We start from the raw sequence: 23536 nt of genomic DNA on the forward strand, positions 1-23536 counted from the left end.
TCATCACATATTTACTGCACATTCACAAGGGTTACAGTACCATTATGATTACATATAGTTTTTTATTTGTATTTGTTTATTTGGCGACATCCTCTTGCAGGGACTTTTATGGTTGTTTCTGCAAGTCTTTTGTGGGGTATGAAATTTCTCAAAGATACTCGGTGTCCTTCCACCAACAACTTTTGATGTCCATGGATCTCTAAAGAGGTTGTTTGAGGTCTTAGACGTTTATTGGGATTCCTCAGCGTTCCTTGATTTGATAATTTAATGGATTTGAATATATTTTAGACTTTTCAGTTGTATCTCCAGTTTGCTACACTTCAGTATTAAACTTGAAACTTAATATGCTGTTGTACTAGTTTGACAGCTGTAGTTGCATTTAAAGCATCTGTTGTTGTGATTGGGCGCTAAATAAATGCACAGCTCAGTGTTTCATATCCAAAAAGTGTGATCAAGTTGTTTAAAAATATTTTATTATCGAGTACAGTATGTAAACTTTAATGTTACCAGTGACAGCTGGGGACCAGTGAGGATTTTTAAGATTATAGTTGCTGACTTTACTGTACTTCGTTGCTTATTATTTTATAACAAGGCGTCTTATTTTGAAAGTTTAGCAATTCAAAGATTTTAACTGTTTCCTTTACAAAAGATTTATTTATTACACATATAACCCAGATGCTTGATTAGATTAATATTTTAAAAATGAGTATAGAAGTAACAAGGCGTTGAAAAGAGAATCACCACGTTGACTTCATTGTGTTTATTTACATGAGTTCCAGTCATCGATATTTTGGCGTTTAACCGATTCTAATAAACTGCTCTTGAAGGAATGACATTTATATTGTTAGAAGTAACAAACACATTTTTATAAATAAAGTTTTTTCCCCACAATTTGTTTTTTTATTTGCTTTTTTTTTTTTTTTTTACATAAAATTAAATACATTTTTATATGTCTATCATAGATAAACGGTACAGTACATAATAAATAAACAACCAGACCCATTTAAAAGAAACCCTTTAATTTTCCATTACAGTAAAAAAATAAAAATAAATAAATGTAGGCCAGTGTGATCATAAATGATCTCATCACTAAAATAGCTTGCCCCCCTTTTTTAATCTATGACTTTCAGACTGAAGGAGGGTCAAACGATTGCACAGCTTCATATATGTCTCTGTATGAAGACTCCAGCGAGACGTGCAGTGCGCGAGCCCACCGCCTGGCCTCGTGGCCGCGTGCCCTTTAAGAGAAGCGGGAGGGGGCTCGGAGCATCTTGGCTGCGGTGTTTTTGTCTCTCTGTCAGTGAGCGCTCCTCCTGGGCCGAGGCGACAGAAAGGATTTGCGCAGGGCAGGTAAGAGCAGACAATAAGTTGACTTTCCTCTGTGCGAAAACCAGCTCGGTCTGTCTTTGTCAGCGTGTTTTGTAAATGGCTTCAGACGAGGAGCTTTCAGTGGGACTTCTTTTGTGAAGCGTCGGTCCTGCCCATTCTCCCCTCCGGTGCTCCTTCTCTGAAGTAACGGGTCCTTTATCCTCAAAAACCAACACCCAGCGTAGCTTATGGCTGGTTGTGTATTTCTGTTAAATGTTTCTGACTAATTAGCTTTTATAATTTCATATTAGTATTTATCTGCGGTTGCAGGAATGTTTGACTCTCGCGATTGGTTCTCCGGTGCGTCCTCTTTTTTGTTCACAGCATCACTGGAGGCTCACCGCGCGGGATTAACCAGATTTATCAATATTTATCAATAATTTACATCATATGGGGACTGAGAGTGCGTCTGTCACACTAACTCTGGCCTCACAACCCTAGCTTTCTTAACATTTCTGTTTATAAGCTTTGCATTTTCCATACAGCGGCTTTAATTCATTACATAGGGCTCTATTATTGTCTTGGTGGGCTTGTGGAGGGCGGGGGGTGGGGGGTGCCTGGAAAGCTCAACTTTTAGGCTCTTAAATCTCGCAGTATGCAACTAAACGCGACATCATTTCCAAAATAGCAAAAAAACAAAAAAGAAAGAAAGGCATTTTGGGTGTGTTTGCACTTGGCTTTGAAACTTTTTTTTAATCTCGTGCTTAATTCAGAAAATGTTGCAACAATCCAGTCAGTTTATAATTTAATTAAAAACGAAAATCTCATTTAAAAACTGTAAGGGCTCATGGGAGAGGGTGGGTCCCACGCACGCTGCAAGTTTTCATGACTTCCAGATGTTCTTCAGCGCTGCTTTTTGCCCTCAATATTTGCTGGTCTCGCCAGCTGTAGCTGGCCAGTGGTCAGTGATAAGAAGGGGGGTTATATATTAACAGGGCAAGTGGATCAAATATATACCTTTTGCTCTTTCTTTTTCTTTTTCTTTCTTGAAAGACATCTCTAACCTGAGTTCTTTCTCAAATAAACTAGAATCTCCCTGTTAATTTTTGCATTACTATATTATTTGTTTATGAATGCAGTCATTTTACTGAGAAACTTCTAGCTCAGTCAGATGTTGTTTTCATGGTGGGCAAGCAGAACTTGGCAGGATGTGGGAGTGCAGTCATCAGCCTGTTACACTACATCATACAATACACCACTGTCCTGCTGTTGTGTAATGGGTTGCTGGCTGTATTAAATCACCTACCAGCAGCTGCATGGTGCTCACGTGGTCTCTGTCCCATCTGTCATGTTATTACATGGAAAAGGTGTTGGTGCGTCATATAGAACCCATATATTATAATATAGTTAAAGAGCATTAAGGACAGACCTTAGGGATAAATTAGCTTTTGTTACAGTGGTTTAAGGCAAAATCAGAGCCCTCGTGATTGTAGGATTTATTAAGACAATAATGTGGTTTAGTTTCAGCTAAGAGGACTGCTAACTAAATATTTGCTTGTTAATTTGAGATATGTTGAGTATAAGTGCAGTAAAAGAGAAAACCCACTCTAAGGGAGTCCCCCAGACTGCATTTTATGGATCTGTGTCCAGGTTTGTCAGCAGCTGGAGTCTCCTTAAGCAGATTCTTTTTTTTCTGAGCTGGAATGTGATTGTTTCATTACAGTGTTTGGATCCGGGGGTGCAGTGGAGGAATGCAGGGCCCATAAACCCATTTGCACACTGGGCCACACGCCGGGCGTTTAAATTGTTTAGCAAGGCTAATGAAATTACACCCTGAACCTGTGTGAGACTGTTTATCACTTTCTTGGATTTTTTTTTTAACCACAGATGAGCCTTTCAGAGAAGTTTTACTGCATTTTTAATCACCTGTTATATTAAGACAGTATATCATGTTCATAAAGTCATGTGAAATAATGATGGTTTATGGCACAGGGCTCTATAATAATATTAATGGACCTTATTCATTTATGCATGCAGTTTGTTTTTAGTGTGTTATTCTTCCTTTCTAAAAAGCACCCTGGAATATGCACCATAACAACATGAATATTAAACAGGAAGTTTTGCACTAGAGTTGGATAAATATACAGCCCAGCATGAGACTGCTGTGGTCAAGACAGTGAGTTAATACTCCTACTTAACTCTGTCGATTAGGGAGAGCAGTGTAGTGAACATATGGTGAAAAGCTGGCTTTTTCTCTAATAGGGACAGTAATTTGTTATCCTGCTGAATAAGCTGACTGATCTCCTTTATTTTATTAATCACCCAGAGAAGCCAGATGGACTGTGCTGTCCAGTAAGCAACATGTGTAAAGTGCATTGGATTATTATTTTTCCCCTTGTCTGTTTTGTTTTATTTGTGTCTGTACAACCGTTGCATCAACAACTTCACCAAATCAGGAAGTAATTGATAAGATTCTCGAGAAGGAACTGCTTAACTTAGCATGGAAACCGGACTGATATGACTTCCTGCGTTCTGTTGTACCATCTGTTCACACACGCTGATCTTTTAACCCTCAAACTGCTGTGACTGGCTCTCCACCATCTCTCAATCACTGCTGTCTGGGTTTCCTCCTCTCCAGACCACCTCAGTTTCTCTAAAACAGAGCAACTCTCTGCGTCTCTGCTCAGCATCCGTCTTAATCCCCACCTCCACAACTGCTCAGGAATTTTCTCCCAAATGGCTTTTTTCCCCCCCGTGCCGCTCCTTGTCGCTCAGCCCCACCCTTGCTCAGTTTCCTGTTGGAGGTCAGCACAATGACCAATAGCGGAGAGGCGGGTGTTTACTCTGCTCCTGTTCCAGGAGTAATGTGAGCTGGCCGGCCTCTCCTTTTGGCCATAGTCTCTCTAGCACCAGACTGCTCCAGCTCCACGCCGTCTGCTCCTTCTCATCACCACTCCTTAATGTGAAAAACAGGGCTTTTTCCTAAAGGGCAAGAAGTCCTGGAGGTGACATCCCATTGGGTTATGATTTCACTGTCCCGAATTTAATGGCTACATTAGTCAAAAACCACATGTCCCACCAGCAGCATGAGTACACACTGTATGAGCATGCTGATATGAGATCATCTGACCTCGCATTTGGTGAAGGCCCTTTCTGTCATGCGGTGACATATGCTCTTCAGCCACATTACGCTGGGTGAAAAATGGCTATTGCTGCTTCTGCATTTATTATTCTTCAGCTCTTTGGGAAACATTTGTTTTAATCTTTCTGATTTATTATTCATCCAGGGCTAGTTGGCTGAATGAAGCCATCTGTGCTGCAGAATGAGGAGGAAGACAAAGAAGTCTCAGTAGATACAGCAGCATCTTTATGTGACATTTAAAAGCCTTCAGCACATCTTTTTTGAGGTCTGTGGCCTGTTACCCTGAAAAAAAACAACTCTGAACAACAATAAGCTTTATTTAGTGCAACAAAGTGCTACTTGTCTTAGGGATTCTCTCTTTTTTCTCTCTATTTTAGGAGAGGAATGTACAAATGATGGTAATCTTCTAGGTGGAGCCATGTGGGATTATGAGGAGAGGTCCTCTTGAATCGTTATTTACTCATTGTGAGGAGCGCTCTGCGGCCCCTCTGTCTGATCTGTAGATGTTTGTCCTGCGTTAGTAGCAGCACTCATTCTGGTGTCAGCGTGATTCATTCTGGTGGAGTCCAAATCTGAGAACAGGCATGTTCTTCTCATTTCAGAAGTTTCCATCTAAAACTTTCTTCCCCCTCCTTTTACAGTTTGCCTGTCTTTCCTCGAATTTCCCCTCTTTTCTGTCCCACCCTCCCTCTCTCACTGTACTCCTTTCTCCCTCTCCTACCGCTGCTACCCCCCCTTTTTTCATTTATGCTCTCTTTCTCCTTGTTACTCTTTCTCCTGGGCTGGGAGGAAGTGACTGAGTTGTTTTTGCGTCCTTGGGGAATAGAAAGATGAAGCTCCCTTTCCTGTAACCCTTTCTTCGTCAGACCTCAAATATGGTCTCCGTTTTGAAACAGACAATTATCCTGGTATGATGACAGCAGCACGTAAACTGCCGTTCTGAGAGCTTTTCTTTGGGAGCTAAAACTTTTCAGATGAATTAAAAGCAGCTAAATCACTGGGCTTTCATATCTTCTTTGCCCTTACTTGAATAAATCAAAGTAATATCTTCAACTGTGTTTGTTGATTTATGGGAGTCATCAGGCTTCAGACAGTGTTGGTGTGTTTAGGGGGTATGTGTGTTTTCATCTGTGTTCTGTGGGAGTCCATGGGAGTTCAGCTTGTCTCCTCTGTAATGTTTGGTATTTGCCATCTCCGCCAAACGCACAGTTATAACAGCCCGACATGCGCCGCTGTCTTTGATCTCATTGTTTGCGAGTAGCTTTTGGATTTGATAAATGAGGTCCCATAACTAAGGTGGAAATGTATTCATAATATGTTTTTACTTTGGTATTATTCACAGTCATCAACACATACATCTAGTTTTGTTAACTTTGGAGCCTGTTTAGATTTAGATATCAGTCACTCAGTGCAAGTCCTGCATCTTGTGTTTCCACTTTCTGTCAGTGTGTGGGTCCATAACAGGTCTTCACCAACTGTTTGTTTGTTTTGAGGCAAATTTCCTTACCACACACTCGTCCATACTCTGTCTACCGCTCCCTCTCTTTTTCTCAGAGATGCCCCTCCTTGATTTCTATTAGAACCAGCTGTGGAACTAGGGCCTGAATGAATGGCTCTTTGTGATTTGGCTGTAGTTCTAGTCTAAAAGATGTTTCTCTCCCACCAATACCCTCAGTGGTATTGGCATGGCAACACAATGAAACAATGGACAGAACAACGGCAAGCCTTGTTATGATATGACGCAAAGGTCACTCGTCGGTGTTTTTTAGGCTCTGAGAACTCCAGACAAAATGTCGACCGCACTTTCACAGCAGCCTGACTCTGTGCTGCTGGAGCCAAAGTAGGAGAATCGGCAGCAGACGCTGTCATGCAGCATGTCTGGTTGACACTCACACAGCAGTTAAGACTGTGTTGAAGGAAATGCATCATAAGGCTCATGAAATCAGTCTAGCCTTAGGTGATACAGACAGGTTCCCACTAATCCAGAGGGTGGGGGTGTTTGTGAGTGCCACTGGATTTGGGAGAGTTAGAAAACTGACACATTGCCCAATCACATGGCAGGGAGGCTCCCGCTCCCAGCCTTGAATTGATTAGAGAGCCTTGAACTGGAATGGGGTGGGGGAAATTATTTCTAGAAAGCTGTGAGAGGAGAACTTGCACATGGCTCAGGCTTCACTTATATTGTGCAACAATCAGTGTGTGATTTGCATCTTATGGGTGTATGTTGTTCACATCCGGTGTGTGAGTCAAAAACACTGACACACTGGATGTGTGTTCTGTTTTGAAATGTTTGTTTCCTGCTTTGCAACCTGTGTTTACCCTCACGTCATGCCCACCTGTTATGAATCTCTGTTTATCTCTGTGTCAGCAGAGCTGCACACCCTTTCCATGATTTTACTGATGTCCCCTGAAAACTATTCCTGCATATATCCCAGTTATTGTCATTTTTCTGGACTACTAACTGATACAGTCAAAGGCAGTGGCAGCCAAAGTTCAAATTTCCTCTATTCTTATTTCCCGCAGGTGCTGACTGTAAGAGAGCAAGAAAAGGAAGGGAGAGGCAAGGGGCCTGGGGAGGAGAGATCCCATCCTCGCAGCGCAAGCAGCTGGTATGAAGTAGAAAATAAATCCCTCTTTTCCTAATTCACAAACCATTCCCAAGCTTGAGCAAAATCGCAATCACCAAAGGCTGAGAGTCAGCAGTGCAATGGAAAACTCCATAAAGATCGTCTCTGGGTGGTGGAAAGAGCGGCGGTATTTTTGACTTAGTAGTACTGAGGTTTAATCCTTTGTAATGGCAATAATAATAAGGTGACTCAATGAATGGAAGCAATGAGTTTGATAAACTAGGGAGAACAGACCTTGAAATGAAGCTTGGCATTTTAAAATTACTCATCACAGTGGTCTCAGTCTTCTGAGGGAATGTTTATCCACACTGTAACTCAAACCGAGTTTTAACCCTTTTAATACCATGCTGGAGTTTGGTCTGCATAGAAAGGAGTAAACCCAAAACTTTCATGCACATAGAGGAAAAAATCTTTTTCAGTGGTGAGTACGAGTAGTCAATTAAGCTACAGCATTATGCAGTTACTCTCGTGACATCCTACAGGACATACCACAGACGCGTAATTTGTGCTGGATGACCTGCATCTTACCCCCCCAGGGGTTGTCTTAATCTTAATAGCAGGGAATAGAGGGGAGAGACCAGACCATGCTAGCTTCCTCTAGCATGGTATGCAGCTCTATGAAGGAGGTAGGGGGGAGTAATGGGGGCAAACCATGTGTCCTAGATGGAGGCTGGCTGGGGAGAGTTGTGCTGGGGAAGGGCAAATGCTGGTTTCTGTTCAGATGTCATCTCAAAGGAACTCTGTTTAAACCAGAGAGACGGAGAGGAAGGTCAGCCACTCCACCCCAGCCATACTCACACACTCAGTGGAATACGTGCACACACATTAGCACATATGAAACACTCTGCTGTTGTTGTAGGAGCCTGATAGTGGAAAATAATCAGTTTAAATAAGAAGATTTCAGAATTTTGGAATTTGTTCAGGGTAATTAGTTTGAAACGAGTATGCCGTCAAGGGTGTCCCTTAAGCCCCACTTTACATTTTGCACTTTGCATTATTTATAGAGCTTCTTGCTCAAGTAATTAGAAAACACATTGGAATAACAGCAAATTTACTTACAGGGATAAAACAAGTTTTTATTCATGATGCAAATTAAACATACACTAGACCCAAAATATGTGTTTATAAAGCTATATTTTATCAACGCTAATTTTATAAACTCAGCAGAAAAAAATAGTATTATATATACCTAGGTATCACTATACAAGAGAATCTAAACAACATCAAATTTAAATTATTGTTTTATGCTAAAATAAATAAAAGTAGACCGTGAACGATGTGCTCCCTTAATTTGTATAATAAAGTAGAAATTGTGAAAATTTGATTTTATTTCTTCTGCTATTCCTTTTTCAGTCCGTACCAGCAGAGATATTAATAAAACAGATTAATAAATGGAAATGAATACCTGTAGGATAGGGCAGGGTAATAAGTCTAGAGTAAAATTTAAAATACTACAGCTAGGAAAAGAAAAAGGTGGAATGTTCCTGCCATGGTTGAAGGACTATTGTAGAGCAACACAGTTACAGTATTCATTCTGCTGGTGCAACAGTGGGTATGGTGCAAAAATGGAAAGGTTAAGAATTAAGCCAGTTGAGTGTCATCCTACAATCTGTGGTAGGTGAGATAAACAAGTACCTAAATAAATTAAGTGATCTGACAGAAGTATTGTTAAATATATTGTTTAATTAATGTAAGAGGAATAACTGTTCTTAAGATTTTTGGAATATAGTGAAGATTTTAAACGAGTATAATTCGGACTTGAAGTTTAGAGACTGGACCTGGAAAGGCATTACATCATATCTGTTATTTCAGCCAATACAGATCTCAAAAGTTTTCAACTTCTTAGTGAAACCTGCAATTTACATGAGGTCATCATAAATATTTTTTTATTGATGTTACCCAGAATTTGTTCATATATGCAGTGTCTTGGGAAAAAATTCCGCCTTATACATCAAGGTCAAATCAAGGAACAAATACAACACTAACAGGTGAAGATAGGTTATATAAATAAAATAAAATGACAGCACCTTTATTTAATAATTCATTTTTTTATAACCCCAAAAAGAAAACATCAACAAAGGGGCAGATCTGGAATCTGGACACTGCTGGATACAATGTGATATTACAATGGCTGATCATTATCACATGTTTTCTAATTGTCCAGCAAAACAATCTTACTGAGCAAAGACAGTAACATAAATTAAACTCATAATAGGTTTTGAGCTTGACTATACTCTCGATATCATATATTTAGGTAATCGACCAAATGACTTGTACATTTGAGGCAAATATAGCCATGAAGTATTGCTTAGTGCCAGTAAAAAGGCAATAACAAAGAAGTGTCTGGACAAGAACCACTTACAGGGGAGTGCTTCCTTGCTATCATAAAAGAAATATCCGAAAGGAAAAACTTATCATCTCTGCTCATTAAATTGGCTGTTATTTATGAATGGTAGTTTTACACAGGGAAAACTACTCTCCTGTGTCTGGGAGGTTTTTTTTCCATGGTACCTATAGTTTTGGAAATTAGGCATTGCTCATACAGGATTTTTATATTTGCACGTCAGATGTATGCTGAATGGATCAGGCCCTCTGGCCTCATCCGTGAACTGGATAAAGTTGATGGACTATTGGATATTCATCTACGTTTTTTATTAGGTGTTCATCAGCAGGTGTCTGGGTTGACCCTTCCTTTTTTTTTTTTTTCTTTTTCCCTCTGGGACTAATCGTACAAATAACCATCACCATGTAGTCAGCTATTGATTGTGTGCATTTTAATGATTTACCCGTAGTAACCTGATTTTTTTCTGTTCTGTCTCTCTATGCTTGTTTGCTTCTTCAGAGCAAAATTATAAAAATAAAGTGGAATTTGAAGGGAAGTCGAGTAGACGACATCAACCAGTCTGCTTGGCAGGCATGTTAGGTTGCAAAACTACATACTCTAATTATATCTCATCGGCTGTCCCCTGTCAGTGCTGCCCTCCACCCTGTACGCATATTCTCTCACACAGTCTGTTTTTTTGCAACCACGCCTCTATGTCCTACTCTCACTTTCTCACATATGTAGTCATTCCCAGACCGCACTGTACACCAGACACTGTACACCATCAGTCTGACACTTTCAATGGAGATAAACAGACACTTAAACTGTAGGCTGAAGGCAGGCAGCCAAATTCTTCATCTTTTTTAAAGGCTCTGCAATATTAGTCAAGATTTGTCTTTTTTTCTCCACTTTCTCATATGCAAGTTAAAATTTTATATCTGGGGCATAAAGTCCTCATGTGTAAGCTGAAGGATAGTTGGCTTCATTTTAAATTAGATTAACCAGTGTGATTCTTCCTTACCACCATGGTGCCAATCTTAAAATGGGTTTGGGTTTGCATGCAGTCTGTATTTCACGGCCCAATAGTGTGTGGCAATCTTGGAATGAGAGGGTGATGAAAGGGTACAGATAAGCAGAATCACATCGAGAAATTAAACTGACTAAAGCACTTCAAAAATACCATGTCAATTTAGTCAGTGTTTCCAAGTGTCCTACTTTTCACAAACGAGCAAGCACGGGCTAGGGTCACAAGATAGATGGAGAGAGAGAGCGAGAGCGAGAGAGGAAGAGAAAAAACAAAAAACAGCTTTAGACTGAGGCAAATATAGTTTGCACTTGAAAACAAAGTGGTTTGCAGCGCAGACTTCTGTTCCTATCTTATCAAAGCCATAGTATATAAAGATGTTCAACTGACTAATGCTGTGGACGGCTTAAAGATTTCCACAGTTCCCACAAAGTGATGACCTAGAAAGTTAATCTTTTCCAAGCACACACCAACTCAGAGGCATGGCATTAGGGTTTCTACATTTTTGCTGGCAGTGTGTTGCTCTCTGTGGAGGGAAAGGCTTAGTCTTTTGTTTATAAAGAGTCAAAATCCATATGTTACCTTTGGTAAAATGCAAGTTCTCAGCAATTCACTGTGTGTTTTGGCTGAATTAAAAAGCATCTAAGTGTGCAGAGGAAAAGAAAGGGACTAGCTGAAACCTTCTGATCATCAGCTGATGCTTAGAGGGGTAAAACGGGAGCAGAAGAGCATAAAGAAAGGACAAATAGAGAAGAAGCCAGAGATGGAAGAAGTGCAGGAGAGAAAGAAGAGAGAGTGTCTGTAAATCCTAATGTGAGAGGCGAAGTAAGTGCGCACAGATGATTCCTAATAAGGCTGTAACTGGCAAATCTCTGTCCTAGAATTAGCTGCCAGGAAACTTTCCCCCTGTAACTTCTCTTCTCTGAATGCTATGAACAGAAACAAATATACAACTGACAGTGGCCCAATATGCTCAAAAAAATGGAAGGATAAAATAAGGAATGGAGGCAGGCGGGTAGAAAGGCTAATGCTATTTCTGACCATTATACAGAGAGAGCAATGCAGTCAAAAGCGGTAATTATTTCTGGACACACTATGTCATGCAGACTTTACAGTTAACTTAAGATATTAAGATATTTGAATACTGATTCTGTTAGGTTTTAGTTGGATGTAGACAGTTGTGTATTACTGCATTGATTGCATCTTTATAATTAATGCAAGAAAAGCCACTTTTACAAACACCTTAAAATACTCACCAAAAGACTCAAAACAACAAAAACTTCCACAAATCCACTACAAACTGGACCTGGGAGCAATATGCTTATTTGCACACTTAATCACATAGTTACTGAACACACATCTAAATTATACTGTATTTGCATATTTTGCATCTTGCACATGTCTCACATGTCCTGTCTTGTCTACAATATCCTGACCGTAACTTGAACCTGGTATTCAACACCTACTGCACAATCCACTTCGTATTGTCTCTGTTCTGTCTTTGTTTATGGTACAGTTTGTATTGAATAGTTATTATTATAGTATTGTATAGTTAGCAATTAGTACCTTTTTATCCCTTAATTTTACCCAAATTTAGCATATTATTTATTTGTAATTCCTAGTTTTATATCTCTTGGAGATATATCTTTTATATACTTATAGATGCACCATGGGGGGCTTGGGGTGAAACAGCATTGCAGTACTCTGTATACTGTGTATATTGTTGTAAAGCTCTTGAAATCTTGAATCCTTTGTTATTTATAGAAATGCTTAGTGTACAGTATGTTTAATTTCAACACTTTTGTCTCCCTACAGGTGAGGTGTTTGTGTGACTGTCTGAAAAGCAGCCACAGGCGCATTATGGCACAGGTGCTGCATATGGACCCCGGCTTCCCAGGTGCGCCCTCTATTTTTAATTCCTTATAATGATCAACATAAAAATGATGATAGGTTAATGCTTTTGTTAGGATTTAAACTATCACACAACTGGCATGTATTTTAACTGTAAGATTGTGTCATAATGAACTCCAACAATCCACTTTGTGCCTAATTTGGTGATGAATTCTGAGTACATTTATAACTGTGGAGTAGCTGATGCTTTTTTCTGAAGTCTGAACCCAAGATTAGATGCAGATTTCCGTTTGTTTAAAGTTTATTTCCTTCCCCTGCAGGGAAACTCAACCCACCTGCCCCCCCTTCCCTGCACGCCAAAGAACAGGAGGCACCCTACTCAGTGGAGACCCCCTATGGCTACCGTCTGGACCTAGACTTCCTCAAATATGTTAACGACATAGAGAAGGGGAACACTATCAAGAAGGTGCCTGTCCAACGCCGGCCACGCTATGGCTCTTTGCCCCGTGGCTATGGCTACGCTGGCTCCTGGTGGACCTCCACAGAGTCTCTCTGCTCCAATGCCAGCATGGACAGCCGGCATTCCTCTTACTCCTACTGTGCCCCAGGCTACCATACATCACAAAGGCCCAGCTTCAGCACTGCCCGGGTGGAGAAGACTCTGTTGGATGCTCGCAGGAAGCTGGAAGAAGAGAAAGAGGGACGGAGATTCTCCAATCTTGGCAGCATGCACAGCAGTGTAGTTGGCTCTAACACCTCCATCAGCAGCGCACACAGCTTCAACCGGTCACAGGGTGGAGGTGGATCTTTCACTCCCATGAGCTCTGGCCTGTCCACCCCAGTAACTCCAACCCCAGCTCACTTGCAACATGTCAGGGAGCAGATGGCTGCAGCCCTGAGAAAGATAAGGGAGCTAGAAGAACAGGTGAAAACAATCCCTGTGCTCCAAGTTAAAATCTCAGTGCTGCAGGAGGAGAAACGGCAGCTCAGTGTCCAGCTGAAGAGCCAGAAGTTCCTGGGCCACACTCTGGGGTTCAACCGAGGTCGTCCCAGAGGGGAGCTCTATATTGACATCCCTGAAGAAGACATGAGCACTGGAAAGGGGAGCAACAACAATAAGCCAGCAGGGTCACTGTCCCCCACCACACCTGATGGGTCCAAGCAAGACTCAGGGTGTGAGATTGAGGACACAGTGATTGTGAGTGGAGTGCGACCAGATGCAAAGCGGGAAGTGCGCACCATTGGCGTGGGACCAGAGGACTCAAGAGGAAGTCGTCATGTGGGGGTCTGGGTTCAAGAGAAGGATCTGGGACTGCTGCCTGAGACAGAAGTCCTCAAAAATCAAGTGGGTCAGCTTGAGGGTCAACTACAGAGGACAATGCAGGAACTACAGGCTGCACAGCAGCAGGTGGCAGGAGTCCAGAAGGGCCCTCAGGCAGAGCATCCAGTCATAGCAACGAGCCTGGGCTGGCAGGAGCCTCAAGGCTGCAGCCTGCATACACTAGTCAGCTTCACACAGCAACGACACCAGAGGGACCAGAGAACTGTAGGAATTCAGGTGTACACACTGGAGCAGCCTACTGTGGTAGAGGTGGGAACACTGCTCCGAGCAGAGACCTGCAGCTCCCCCCCCATTCAGCCAGCTGCTGGAGGCGTGGAAGACCACCAGAGAGGGCGAATTGAAGGTCTGTTACTGAGACTTTATGAGCTTAAACTGGAGAGTCTGATGCAGTCCAATGCAAGAGCATTTTGTGAAACCTGTGCAAAAGGTTTCCCAGATATGAATTATGCTTAGTCCTAAACTGAAAGGAAAAAAATCACCAAGGATCTGTTCTTAAAAAAAAGTGTGTGTGTGTCGGGCGGGGGTTGGTCTAAGGCTAGACTTAATCATTGTCTGAGAAACTGAGTCTGTCACCCTCAAATATATGTTTTTACTGAAAGCTGAAAAGTCGCAAATACTTCTATATTTAATATATTTAAATTTTAACTGGAGGGGTTTGGAATGCTGCATTACTGCTGGATTGTACTGCATCAGACTGTATCTTTGCAATAACAATTATTTATTGCATTACTGCACAAAAAGACTGATTAGTTAGCTTTGAAATGTTGTCTGTCTCTCTCCCTCAGATGCTCCAGTTGAGTTGCCGATTGCAGTCAGCTCTAAGCAGGTACGCGATGTCTTGAAGAGCAGGTTGTCCACCTCAGTACCTGTAGCTAATCCTGCCATTGCTGTTGCATCTGATGATCAGATTGTGCATAATAAGGAAGAAGCAAATGATTCTATCCAATCACAAGAAGGCTTACCTAAGACAGGTATGTGATTTTTAAACTAGTGTCTTCTGACCACATCATGCTCCCACTGTATGAATAATTGCTGGTATCTTTTCTAGCTTCATCTCCCCAATTGTCTCTGAGATCAATTATGAAGCGGAAAGCAGAAGGTGAACCAGGCTCGCCCTCTACGAAGAAAAACCTACAGTTTATTGGAGTCAATGGAGGGTAAGTGTTAGTTATTGCATAGCAGCAGTCGGCTATTTTCATCCACTGAGTACCGTGTCAAGGGAATGTTGTCAGCATAAGGTTAAGTAAAAAGGTAAAAGAAGAAGCAGAAATGTACTCCCTGTGTCACCTGCAAAGACTCTGAGCTGTTTGAGCAGAGTGAAAATTGTTCGTGTCTTACAGCTACGAGTCCACATCCTCAGAAGATAGCAGCAGTGAGAGCTCAGATGAGGGGAGTGACTCTAGTGAATATCATGAAGCCAGAGAAAAACTTCCAGAGTCTACAGTCCAGCACCAGCAGACAATACACAACAAAGATTCCAAGCAAGAAGAAAGCACCAGTGTACCTCAGCAAAATGCTGTCAAACTACCAGCTGCCATTCCAGACTCAAGTCCCAGCCAGTCTGCAGCTGTAGACACAATGCCATCAAACAAAGCACCTCAGTCACCAGCGACAGACACTGTGGTGCAAAAATGTGCCTCACAGCCACCAGCATCAGACCACGCCATACCTCCTCCATGTTCATCAAATGATTCTGAGACTGTCAAACAATCATCAGAAAAGCACAAACAGGTCACCTCCACACCAGTTAGCACTGAATCCACTCCTGAGCAGAAGGCTTCACTTACCTGTTCTTCATCACCTGGCCTCACTAAAATCAGTGATAACGCCCAGCAGCGGTACAGCGTCCAGTCAGAGTGCAAACCAGCAGATGAACGTATTTCAAATGAGACTGCGACAGCGCCTTCAAAACAAGTCAGGTAAGTGTACACAGAGTCTGTCTGTGAGGATTAAAGGATCTATGAACATCTGAGAGTGATGTTGTCTCCTTATCTGCCACAGACTGGAGCTGACTGACAGCCTGATGTTAGCTCTGCATGCCCTGCAGAAAGCCCTGGGGGAACCTAATGCCTTCAGCCAACAAGGAGCAGTACGTGTTGAGTCTAATTCACATTTCTCCACATTTCTTCACATTTCTTCTGTCGTTACTTCTTTCTAGGAAATTCAGAAGGTTCACTTTTAAAATAAATGACATAGACCAACCTCAAACAAGGAGGCACAGCTACCCACAAACTGTGCACACTCAATAATTTAATTTAGAATATATTTTACTTTAGTTTGCCAACTCTAAATATTTACTAAAGCATAGCTTAAGATATTTGATTATCTGCATGTTTGATTCAGGAAAGAGTTTATGCCGGATGCCCTTCCCATTTATCCTGGCTTGGGAACGGCACTAAGACTACACTGGATTGTTGCACCCCATGTCTGGAATAAGACTAAGTTAAAATAAGAAAATTCTTAAACTTTGGTTTCATAATTTTTGCAAGTAATGAAAGATCAAACAACACATTAACTCAAGGCTTCTCCTGAGGTTTGGTTTCACATTTTTGATGTCGTCGTTGCTCTTGCATTTCTCCAGCCATCTGTCAAATGTTTATTTGCCTTAACAGTCCTCATTGTGTCTGATCTCAGAGGGCAGCTTACACCACAGTGCTGCAAGAGTGGCTACGTGTGTCCTGCCACAAAACGGCCGACACAGCTGTTGTCAAGGCCTACATGGACACTTTCGCCTCAATCTCCCCTCAGCTGCTGGAGTTTGTCATAAATATGGCTGACGGCAACGGGAATACAGCCCTTCACTACACTGTCTCCCACTCCAACTTCCCCGTGGTGAAACTTCTGCTGGACACTGGTGAGTTCTGTGCTTTTATGAGAAAACAACAGAGGCGCTGGAGAAAATTTTGATATTAAGCGAAGTAAAATCTCATAAGACTGAAGAGTCAATGTAAAGTCTTATGGTTATTTTTTATTATGATAATCTCTACAATTTAAGAAATAAGTCATATTAAATTATTAATGGTAACGATCCCTTTTACTTTGTTGTGCTGCTGTTATATCACCTGTCAAATTGATTGGCCTCTTTACCTGACAGGCTTGTGTAACGCTGACAAGCAGAACAAGGCGGGCTACACAGCCATCATGCTGACGGCTCTGGCTGCCTTCCACTCCGACAGTGACCTTCAAACTGTCCTGCAGCTGCTGCGCACAGGGGATGTCAATGCCAAGGCCAGCCAGGTGCGCCCTCTACTGCTCATTAGTTTTTACTGCGTCTCCACACACACACAAAAATCCCCCATTGTCATGCATTAGTGCAGGACTAGGACTGCATAAAATGTCTTATGTTTCAAAAACTGTAATCATTACAAAAAGTACAAGAGTAAAAACTTTGTAGACAGCTGACCCATGGCCAAGTGCTTCACAAAAGTTGTCACAACAGCGACACTGTGTGGACAGTTAGAAAAGTACAAAACTGTAAAACTTTCATAGCCTCCCACTGGTTGTTACCCAAACAAGAAGTGGTAACCAGATCCCAACAAACTAAATGTGCGTTTTATTGAAATATTTCTTTGTCAAGGAAAATGTGGTGCACGATACTAACCCTGGGAGGCATTTAGCATGTGAAAGACATATTTTATTTTAATCCAATTTCTCAAGACAATGAGCTGATATTTCTACTTCTTTTTTTTTTACTTCCATGTATTTTTCTGTTTATTCCACCTTTAACACTGTAAGCATCTGATTATCATTTGGCTTTCAGAGGAATACATCCATTAACAGGGACATTTTTTATAAAACTGACAAATTTCTGGAAAATATTTCATGCACCAGTTTTACCCAGTTATTTAGAATTTTCAGTCTTTATTTGTCTGAAACTTTTTTTGTGACATTTTGGCAAATATTCCAGAAAAATCTGAATACCTTGTGATTTTGTGTGGATATACAATTTACCACCTTGGGCATAGTGCAGGTAGCAAAAGCCAGTGACATGCATGAGACCAGTGATTATAGTCTTTGTTGCTTTCCTTACAGTCATTCAGTAAAAGCCGCTCTAACTAATTAAGTTTGGAGCAATGTGGGATATGACAACAGGGGATAAAAGTTGTGAATTTCTATGAAGCCAATGTAGAAAAAACAGCCAGTCTCATTTGCTCATCTGGTTTGATTCCTGTTAGCAATCACATTGCAATTGCTCTAGAAACTAGACCGTCTTCTTACAAGTGATTTTAAGAATTCTGCTCAAAATGTATCTGCTGCACCATGTACACAAATGCAGTCTCAATGTGTCCACAGTTTGGTTAAAAAATTAGGGTAACAGTAATTTTAACCAATGTGTGTTTTGTAGGCTGGACAGACAGCGCTGATGCTGGCAGTCAGTCATGGTAGAGGGGACATGGTGCGAGCGCTGCTGTCCTGCGGGGCACAAGTTAACATCCGCGATGACGACGGCTCCACTGCACTCATGTGTGCCTGTGAACATGGTCATGTGGACATTGTGCGTCAGCTGCTATCAGTGCCAGGATGTGATGCCACTCTCACCGATAATGTAAGAATTCCAGTTCGGTCTGTGGTTATGCGAACTCCTTCCCAAAACCAGCGTCTCACCAACATTTTCTCATTGTATTAAACAGGATGGCAGCACTGCTCTGTCCATTGCCCTTGAAGCCAGTCAGAATGACATCGCTGTGCTTCTGTACGCTCACCTCAACTTTGCAAAGCCTCCATCCCCTGTGAGTATCTAAATATGCTGCTAAGACACAAAGTAGCCCTTTCACACCAACATTCAACAATCCAAGAAATGTGTCATGGAAGTGATTGCCACTTTCTATGGCTAATAGCACACGGATAATTATGTAATATTCTTGTTTGCATGCAACCCATCCAAACTGGATTTTGTCACATATTGAGCCATGCAAAATACAACCTCTGTCAATTATTCCTCCAACCAGTTTCTTTAAAATAAGCCTCCTTCCCACATCTGGGCAGTGTTGCAATGTTTGCGTGTTTTCAAACACGTGTTGATATGCAAGAGTTGCATATGGTTTACTGCATACCTACAGAAATTAAAGTTGGCTTTGGGTTGAGCAAAAATAGCAAACAAGCAAATCTGTTTAAGCCAGAAACCAATTACCCACAAGCTTGCAGCTGTCAAACAAGTCACTGCCTTAGAATAAGTACACATTCTCACCTAATGTGGGGTTTATGGTGTATGTTTGTGCAGCTCTTTGGCTAAACAGAACGAGAGATGCATAACTTTGTCATATAATTTGACTTCTACCTGCTCCCCAACAAAACCTAAACTTCACTCATTCTTTTAAGTTTATTTTTTTAAGTTTCCATAAGTGACAGCACATTGCTGAAACATGCAGACATGAGTCTGCTCATGTTTCTCTATCCTACCAACCATCTGCACTCGTCTTTCAGGTATGAATCGCTATCCCAGCCTCTCAGCTGGCTATTAGTTTGTATATAACACAAAGTTGACCGTAAACAGGCAAGGTGTGTCATAAACTAGTATATAAACCCCCAAGTGATGGACAAATTCCAGATGTGCTTTATGCATTTTATTTCACAACCTGGCTAATAAACTACAACAAGCACTAACAAACTGTAATTAACTATCAGGAATGTGTGATTACATGTAATGTAAATGTGTATGTTTGGATGACTGGTAATGTATGTTGAAAGCAAAAGAAGGGAACCCAAGGACCAAGCTGTAGCTCAACCAGTTAGTCATAGCCTGAGCACACCTGGCCCTGAGTTGCTCATCCAGGTAATTACTCTCAGTCAGCTCTTTCAGGACAAAGCACAGCATGATCAAAACAAAGCAGAGTCACCTAGTGAACAGAAGGCCCAGGAGACAGTACAGTGTCTAAAGAATGCCCCTAACATATGAGTAATTCCATATCTTAACAAGAACATGCTTCAGTGGGATTAATTCTTAATATACAAACAGGATGTGTGGTTTCAACGACACATACTCAAATATAATATATTTTGTATTTAAAATGGTAATGTAATATTAATTTGCATGTAAATGTAGTGATCAAGAGGTGCTTTACATGAATAGAAACCACTCCTGGAAGAGAAAATACAGGGGAAATATGATGCACTTAAACAGTAAAAGGATCTAAACCTGAGATTTTTCTTGGATTGGCAGTAGCTGTTATTTTAACTTCACAAAATGTTCATTTCTTCCCAGTGTTAGGTTCATGGGTTCAGAGAGAGTGATAAATGGGTTATTGCTGTAGTGGCAACAATGTGCACTGATCTGGTGAAACAATTTGAGCTGTGGGAAGTGACTGAAAAAAGGAGAACATAGATGCAAGCAGTAGAAATGAGTTTCCTATGAAGGGTGGTGGGTTATCTCTTAGAGGTAAAATGAGCTTGGTCATCCAGGAGGGGCTCAGAGTAGAGTTGCTACTCCTTCCAAAGTATTTGGGGCATGGGGAAAAGCCCCGGGGCAAACCTAGGACACACTGGGGAGACTACATCTTTCCGCTGGCTTACCTTGGGTACCCTGATGGATGGATGGATTAACCATGATGAATTTGATAAAAAATTCTAAACTATAATTTGGTTACTTTTTTTTTTTTACTTGTCCAGGTTTCCCCCAAGTCTCCGCTCTTGGGCTCCTCTCCTCCTGCTGGTGAACTAAAGTAAACCACACGCCTACTGCTCAGCTACACAGCCAATCCACAGATGTTTATTCATCTATGTACTTAAAGGAAACATCAAGTTTGTTTGTGTGTTTGTTTTCACCCTGAATAATTTAATTATGTGCAGATAATTACGTGAGAGCTCGCACCATTGTTACTCATTGCTTATCGTACACAGTGGTCTTACTTTAATCCCAGTGGTGGTTGGAAAAGTGTGAAACTGAACATTGAATGGATTTCGTTCTAGTTTTGCAACAATCCAGTTGTCAGCACTGTTTTTACAAATCCAAACTGTTCACCGCATTTCACTATACGTTCAATATTTATGCACTCGTTCTGTAATTCCATATCAGTTTTATATAAGTTGGCTCATAGAGCAGTGTGTTTTCATTGTACCATAGGTGTTTCACAGTAGCATCGTTTTGTGTGACCATCACAGTCATTTGGAATAACTGAAGCCACCCCTCTCGTGGGTAAGTGTCCTTGCATCAACTAGCTCATTGGTGCTACAAAATATAACACTCCAATAGTCTGTTGATATTTATACACAAGATTTATTTACTTGAGAGTATTTTTGATATTGATTTTTTTTAATCATTCTGACTTAATTCAGGACCTCGTGGTTTTATTTCCCAGGTGTTGGTTAACTTTACACCTTTTTAACCAGTTTTATGTGTTTATCACATTCCCCAAATCAAACCCAAAGATGTCTGTTTCACATCACCTCTTTTTAAAGCTGCTTATTGTGGTAATAATGTTAACACAGGTGGTGTTAAAGAGGAGAGAGGTTACCATTGTTCTCTGATGGCTGCGGTACTATGGTCTTTGTATTTTTATATGTGAAGGTTTTTCGGATGGTTGTTTAGAGGGTATCTGTGTTTGTGATGTGTGCTCATAAAATTTAACAAGACTTTGTTGAGAGAGCGCTGGTGAAGCCAGTGAGATTTGTCAGGGAACCAGAAAGTAAGTGATTTTGGTCTTAAAAGGGCGTGCCATGTAAGATAGGAATATTAAAATAATATATGTCAGTGTAAACTGGTAATAATTATGCCTGAAATCGAACTCCTTGAACTAAAGTGCATAGGCTATTGATGTCAAAATTTCTATTACTTTTTAAAGATGTTTTACCAATTTTCATATTCACTTTTAAGCAAATTTTTTATAAATTTCAATTTTTTTAAGTATCTATCTTTTATACATTTGGAGTTTTTAAGCTCACGCCTGCGTTATGTAATCACACAGCTCTGTAGTTAATGTTTTATGATGGTTTTATGAAAATGCTAGATTGTGTGTCTCTTCTTCTAATTTGTGCATTTTGGAAAATAATAAATAAATGTGGACCACATGTTTTGTTGTCTTGTAAGTTCCACTCAGTCATGTAAAAACAAGGTAAAAACAGTTTGCATATAGAACCCCACAGGTTCCACTAGAGGGAGTCCTAACGCAAACAACTGGGGCTGGTCTCTTTTGTTTTCTTGGCCTTTTTTAAAAAATACAGTTTAATTGTGTTTTTCAGCTCTGAAAATCCTACGTGGTTTTGATGAAGTTATGAGTGCTCTGAAAAAAAAGCTATATAAAGAAAGACTTTCTGATAGTCTAAAAATATGATAATTTGCATTCAGTACTGGGATGTATTTTTAGTATCTTGGTATTCTTCTTGGTATAGTCCAACATCAAGTGTACATAACATTAATAATATGGCAGTATACTCAACAGTTCATTCTGACTTGGGCAGAGAAAACACGTACAGTAATGTGTACAGTAATGCTAAACATTCTCTGTGACAGTATAGCTCAATATGGGCTAATGAGCTGCAGATTCTATATTTAAATTTTGGGCCTTTAAAGGGCCCCAAAATTCAAGATCTGAATCATCCAAACTTTGATGTTACATTGTGCCCGTGCATATTCAAGGGATTGAGTAAAGGGATCTCAAAACAGGCTCTTATTTTTGCTTTAAGGTATACAGGGAGTGCAGAATTATTAGGCAAATGAGTATTTTGTCCACATCATCCTCTTCATGCATGTTGTCTTACTCCAAGCTGTATAGGCTCGAAAGCCTACTACCAATTAAGCATATTAGGTGATGTGCATCTCTGTAATGAGAAGGGGTGTGGTCTAATGACATCAACACCCTATATCAGGTGTGCATAATTATTAGGCAACGTCCTTTCCTTTGGCAAAATGGGTCAAAAGAAGGACTTGACAGGCTCAGAAAAGTCAAAAATAGTGAGATATCTTGCAGAGGGATGCAGCAGTCTCAAAATTGCAAAGCTTCTGAAGCGTGATCATCGAACAATCAAGCGTTTCATTCAAAATAGTCAACAGGGTCGCAAGAAGCGTGTGGAAAAACCAAGGCACAAAATAACTGCCCATGAACTGAGAAAAGTCAAGCGTGCAGCTGCCAAGATGCCACTTGCCACCAGTTTGGCCATATTTCAGAGCTGCAACATCACTGGAGTGCCCAAAAGCACAAGGTGTGCAATACTCAGAGACATGGCCAAGGTAAGAAAGGCTGAAAGACGACCACCACCGAACAAGACACACAAGCTGAAACGTCAAGACTGGGCCAAGAAATATCTCAAGACTGGTTTTTCTAAAGTTTTATGGACTGATGAAATGAGAGTGAGTCTTGATGGGCCAGATGGATGGGCCCGTGGCTGGATTGGTAAAGGGCAGAGAGCTCCAGTCCGACTCAGACGCCAGCAAGGTGGAGGTGGAGTACTGGTTTGGGCTGGTATCATCAAAGATGAGCTTGTGGGGCCTTTTCGGGTTGAGGATGGAGTCAAGCTCAACTCCCAGTCCTACTGCCAGTTTCTGGAAGACACCTTCTTCAAGCAGTGGTACAGGAAGAAGTCTGCATCCTTCAAGAAAAACATGATTTTCATGCAGGACAATGCTCCATCACACGCGTCCAAGTACTCCACAGCGTGGCTGGCAAGAAAGGGTATAAAAGAAGAAAAACTAATGACATGCCCACCTTGTTCACCTGATCTGAACCCATTGAGAACCTGTGGTCCATCATCAAATGTGAGATTTACAAGGAGGGAAAACAGTACACCTCTCTGAACAGTGTCTGGGAGGCTGTGGTTGCTGCTGCACGCAATGTTGATGGTGAACAGATCAAAACACTGACAGAATCCATGGATGGCAGGCTTTTGAGTGTCCTTGCAAAGAAAGGTGGCTATATTGGTCGCTGATTTGTTTTTGTTTTGTTTTTGAATGTCAGAAATGTATATTTGTGAATGTGGAGATGTTATA

General features: G+C 41.0%; 1 protein-coding gene across 2 annotated transcripts; it reads left to right on the forward strand.

Moving 5' to 3' along the window:
• Positions 1 to 1213: 1213 nt before the first annotated feature.
• Positions 1214 to 21621, forward strand: kank2 (KN motif and ankyrin repeat domains 2). 2 transcript variants are annotated; one of them, XM_085271620.1, is made up of 15 exons: positions 1258 to 1350; positions 4596 to 4715; positions 4828 to 5032; positions 6974 to 7059; positions 12240 to 12321; positions 12596 to 13960; positions 14403 to 14588; positions 14666 to 14774; positions 14958 to 15536; positions 15619 to 15706; positions 16252 to 16471; positions 16712 to 16854; positions 17963 to 18163; positions 18249 to 18347; positions 20224 to 21621. In XM_085271620.1, the coding sequence occupies exons 5-15, from the start codon at positions 12285 to 12287 to the stop codon at positions 20278 to 20280; spliced, it is 3084 nt and encodes a 1027-aa protein (XP_085127746.1). In that variant the 5' UTR covers positions 1258 to 1350; positions 4596 to 4715; positions 4828 to 5032; positions 6974 to 7059; positions 12240 to 12284; the 3' UTR covers positions 20281 to 21621. The 2 variants fall into 2 exon arrangements, with proteins under 2 accessions (XP_085127745.1, XP_085127746.1); XM_085271619.1 differs by lacking the exons at positions 4596 to 4715; positions 4828 to 5032 and having other exon boundaries at positions 1214 to 1350.
• Positions 21622 to 23536: the final 1915 nt, after the last annotated feature.

The sequence above is a fragment of the Mchenga conophoros genome, linkage group LG4 (genome assembly GCF_057382185.1).
Source record: "Mchenga conophoros isolate Kocher_MC1m ecotype Shallow Benthic linkage group LG4, M_conophoros_male_GT1.1, whole genome shotgun sequence".
NCBI classification, from domain to species: Eukaryota; Metazoa; Chordata; class Actinopteri; order Cichliformes; family Cichlidae; genus Mchenga; species Mchenga conophoros.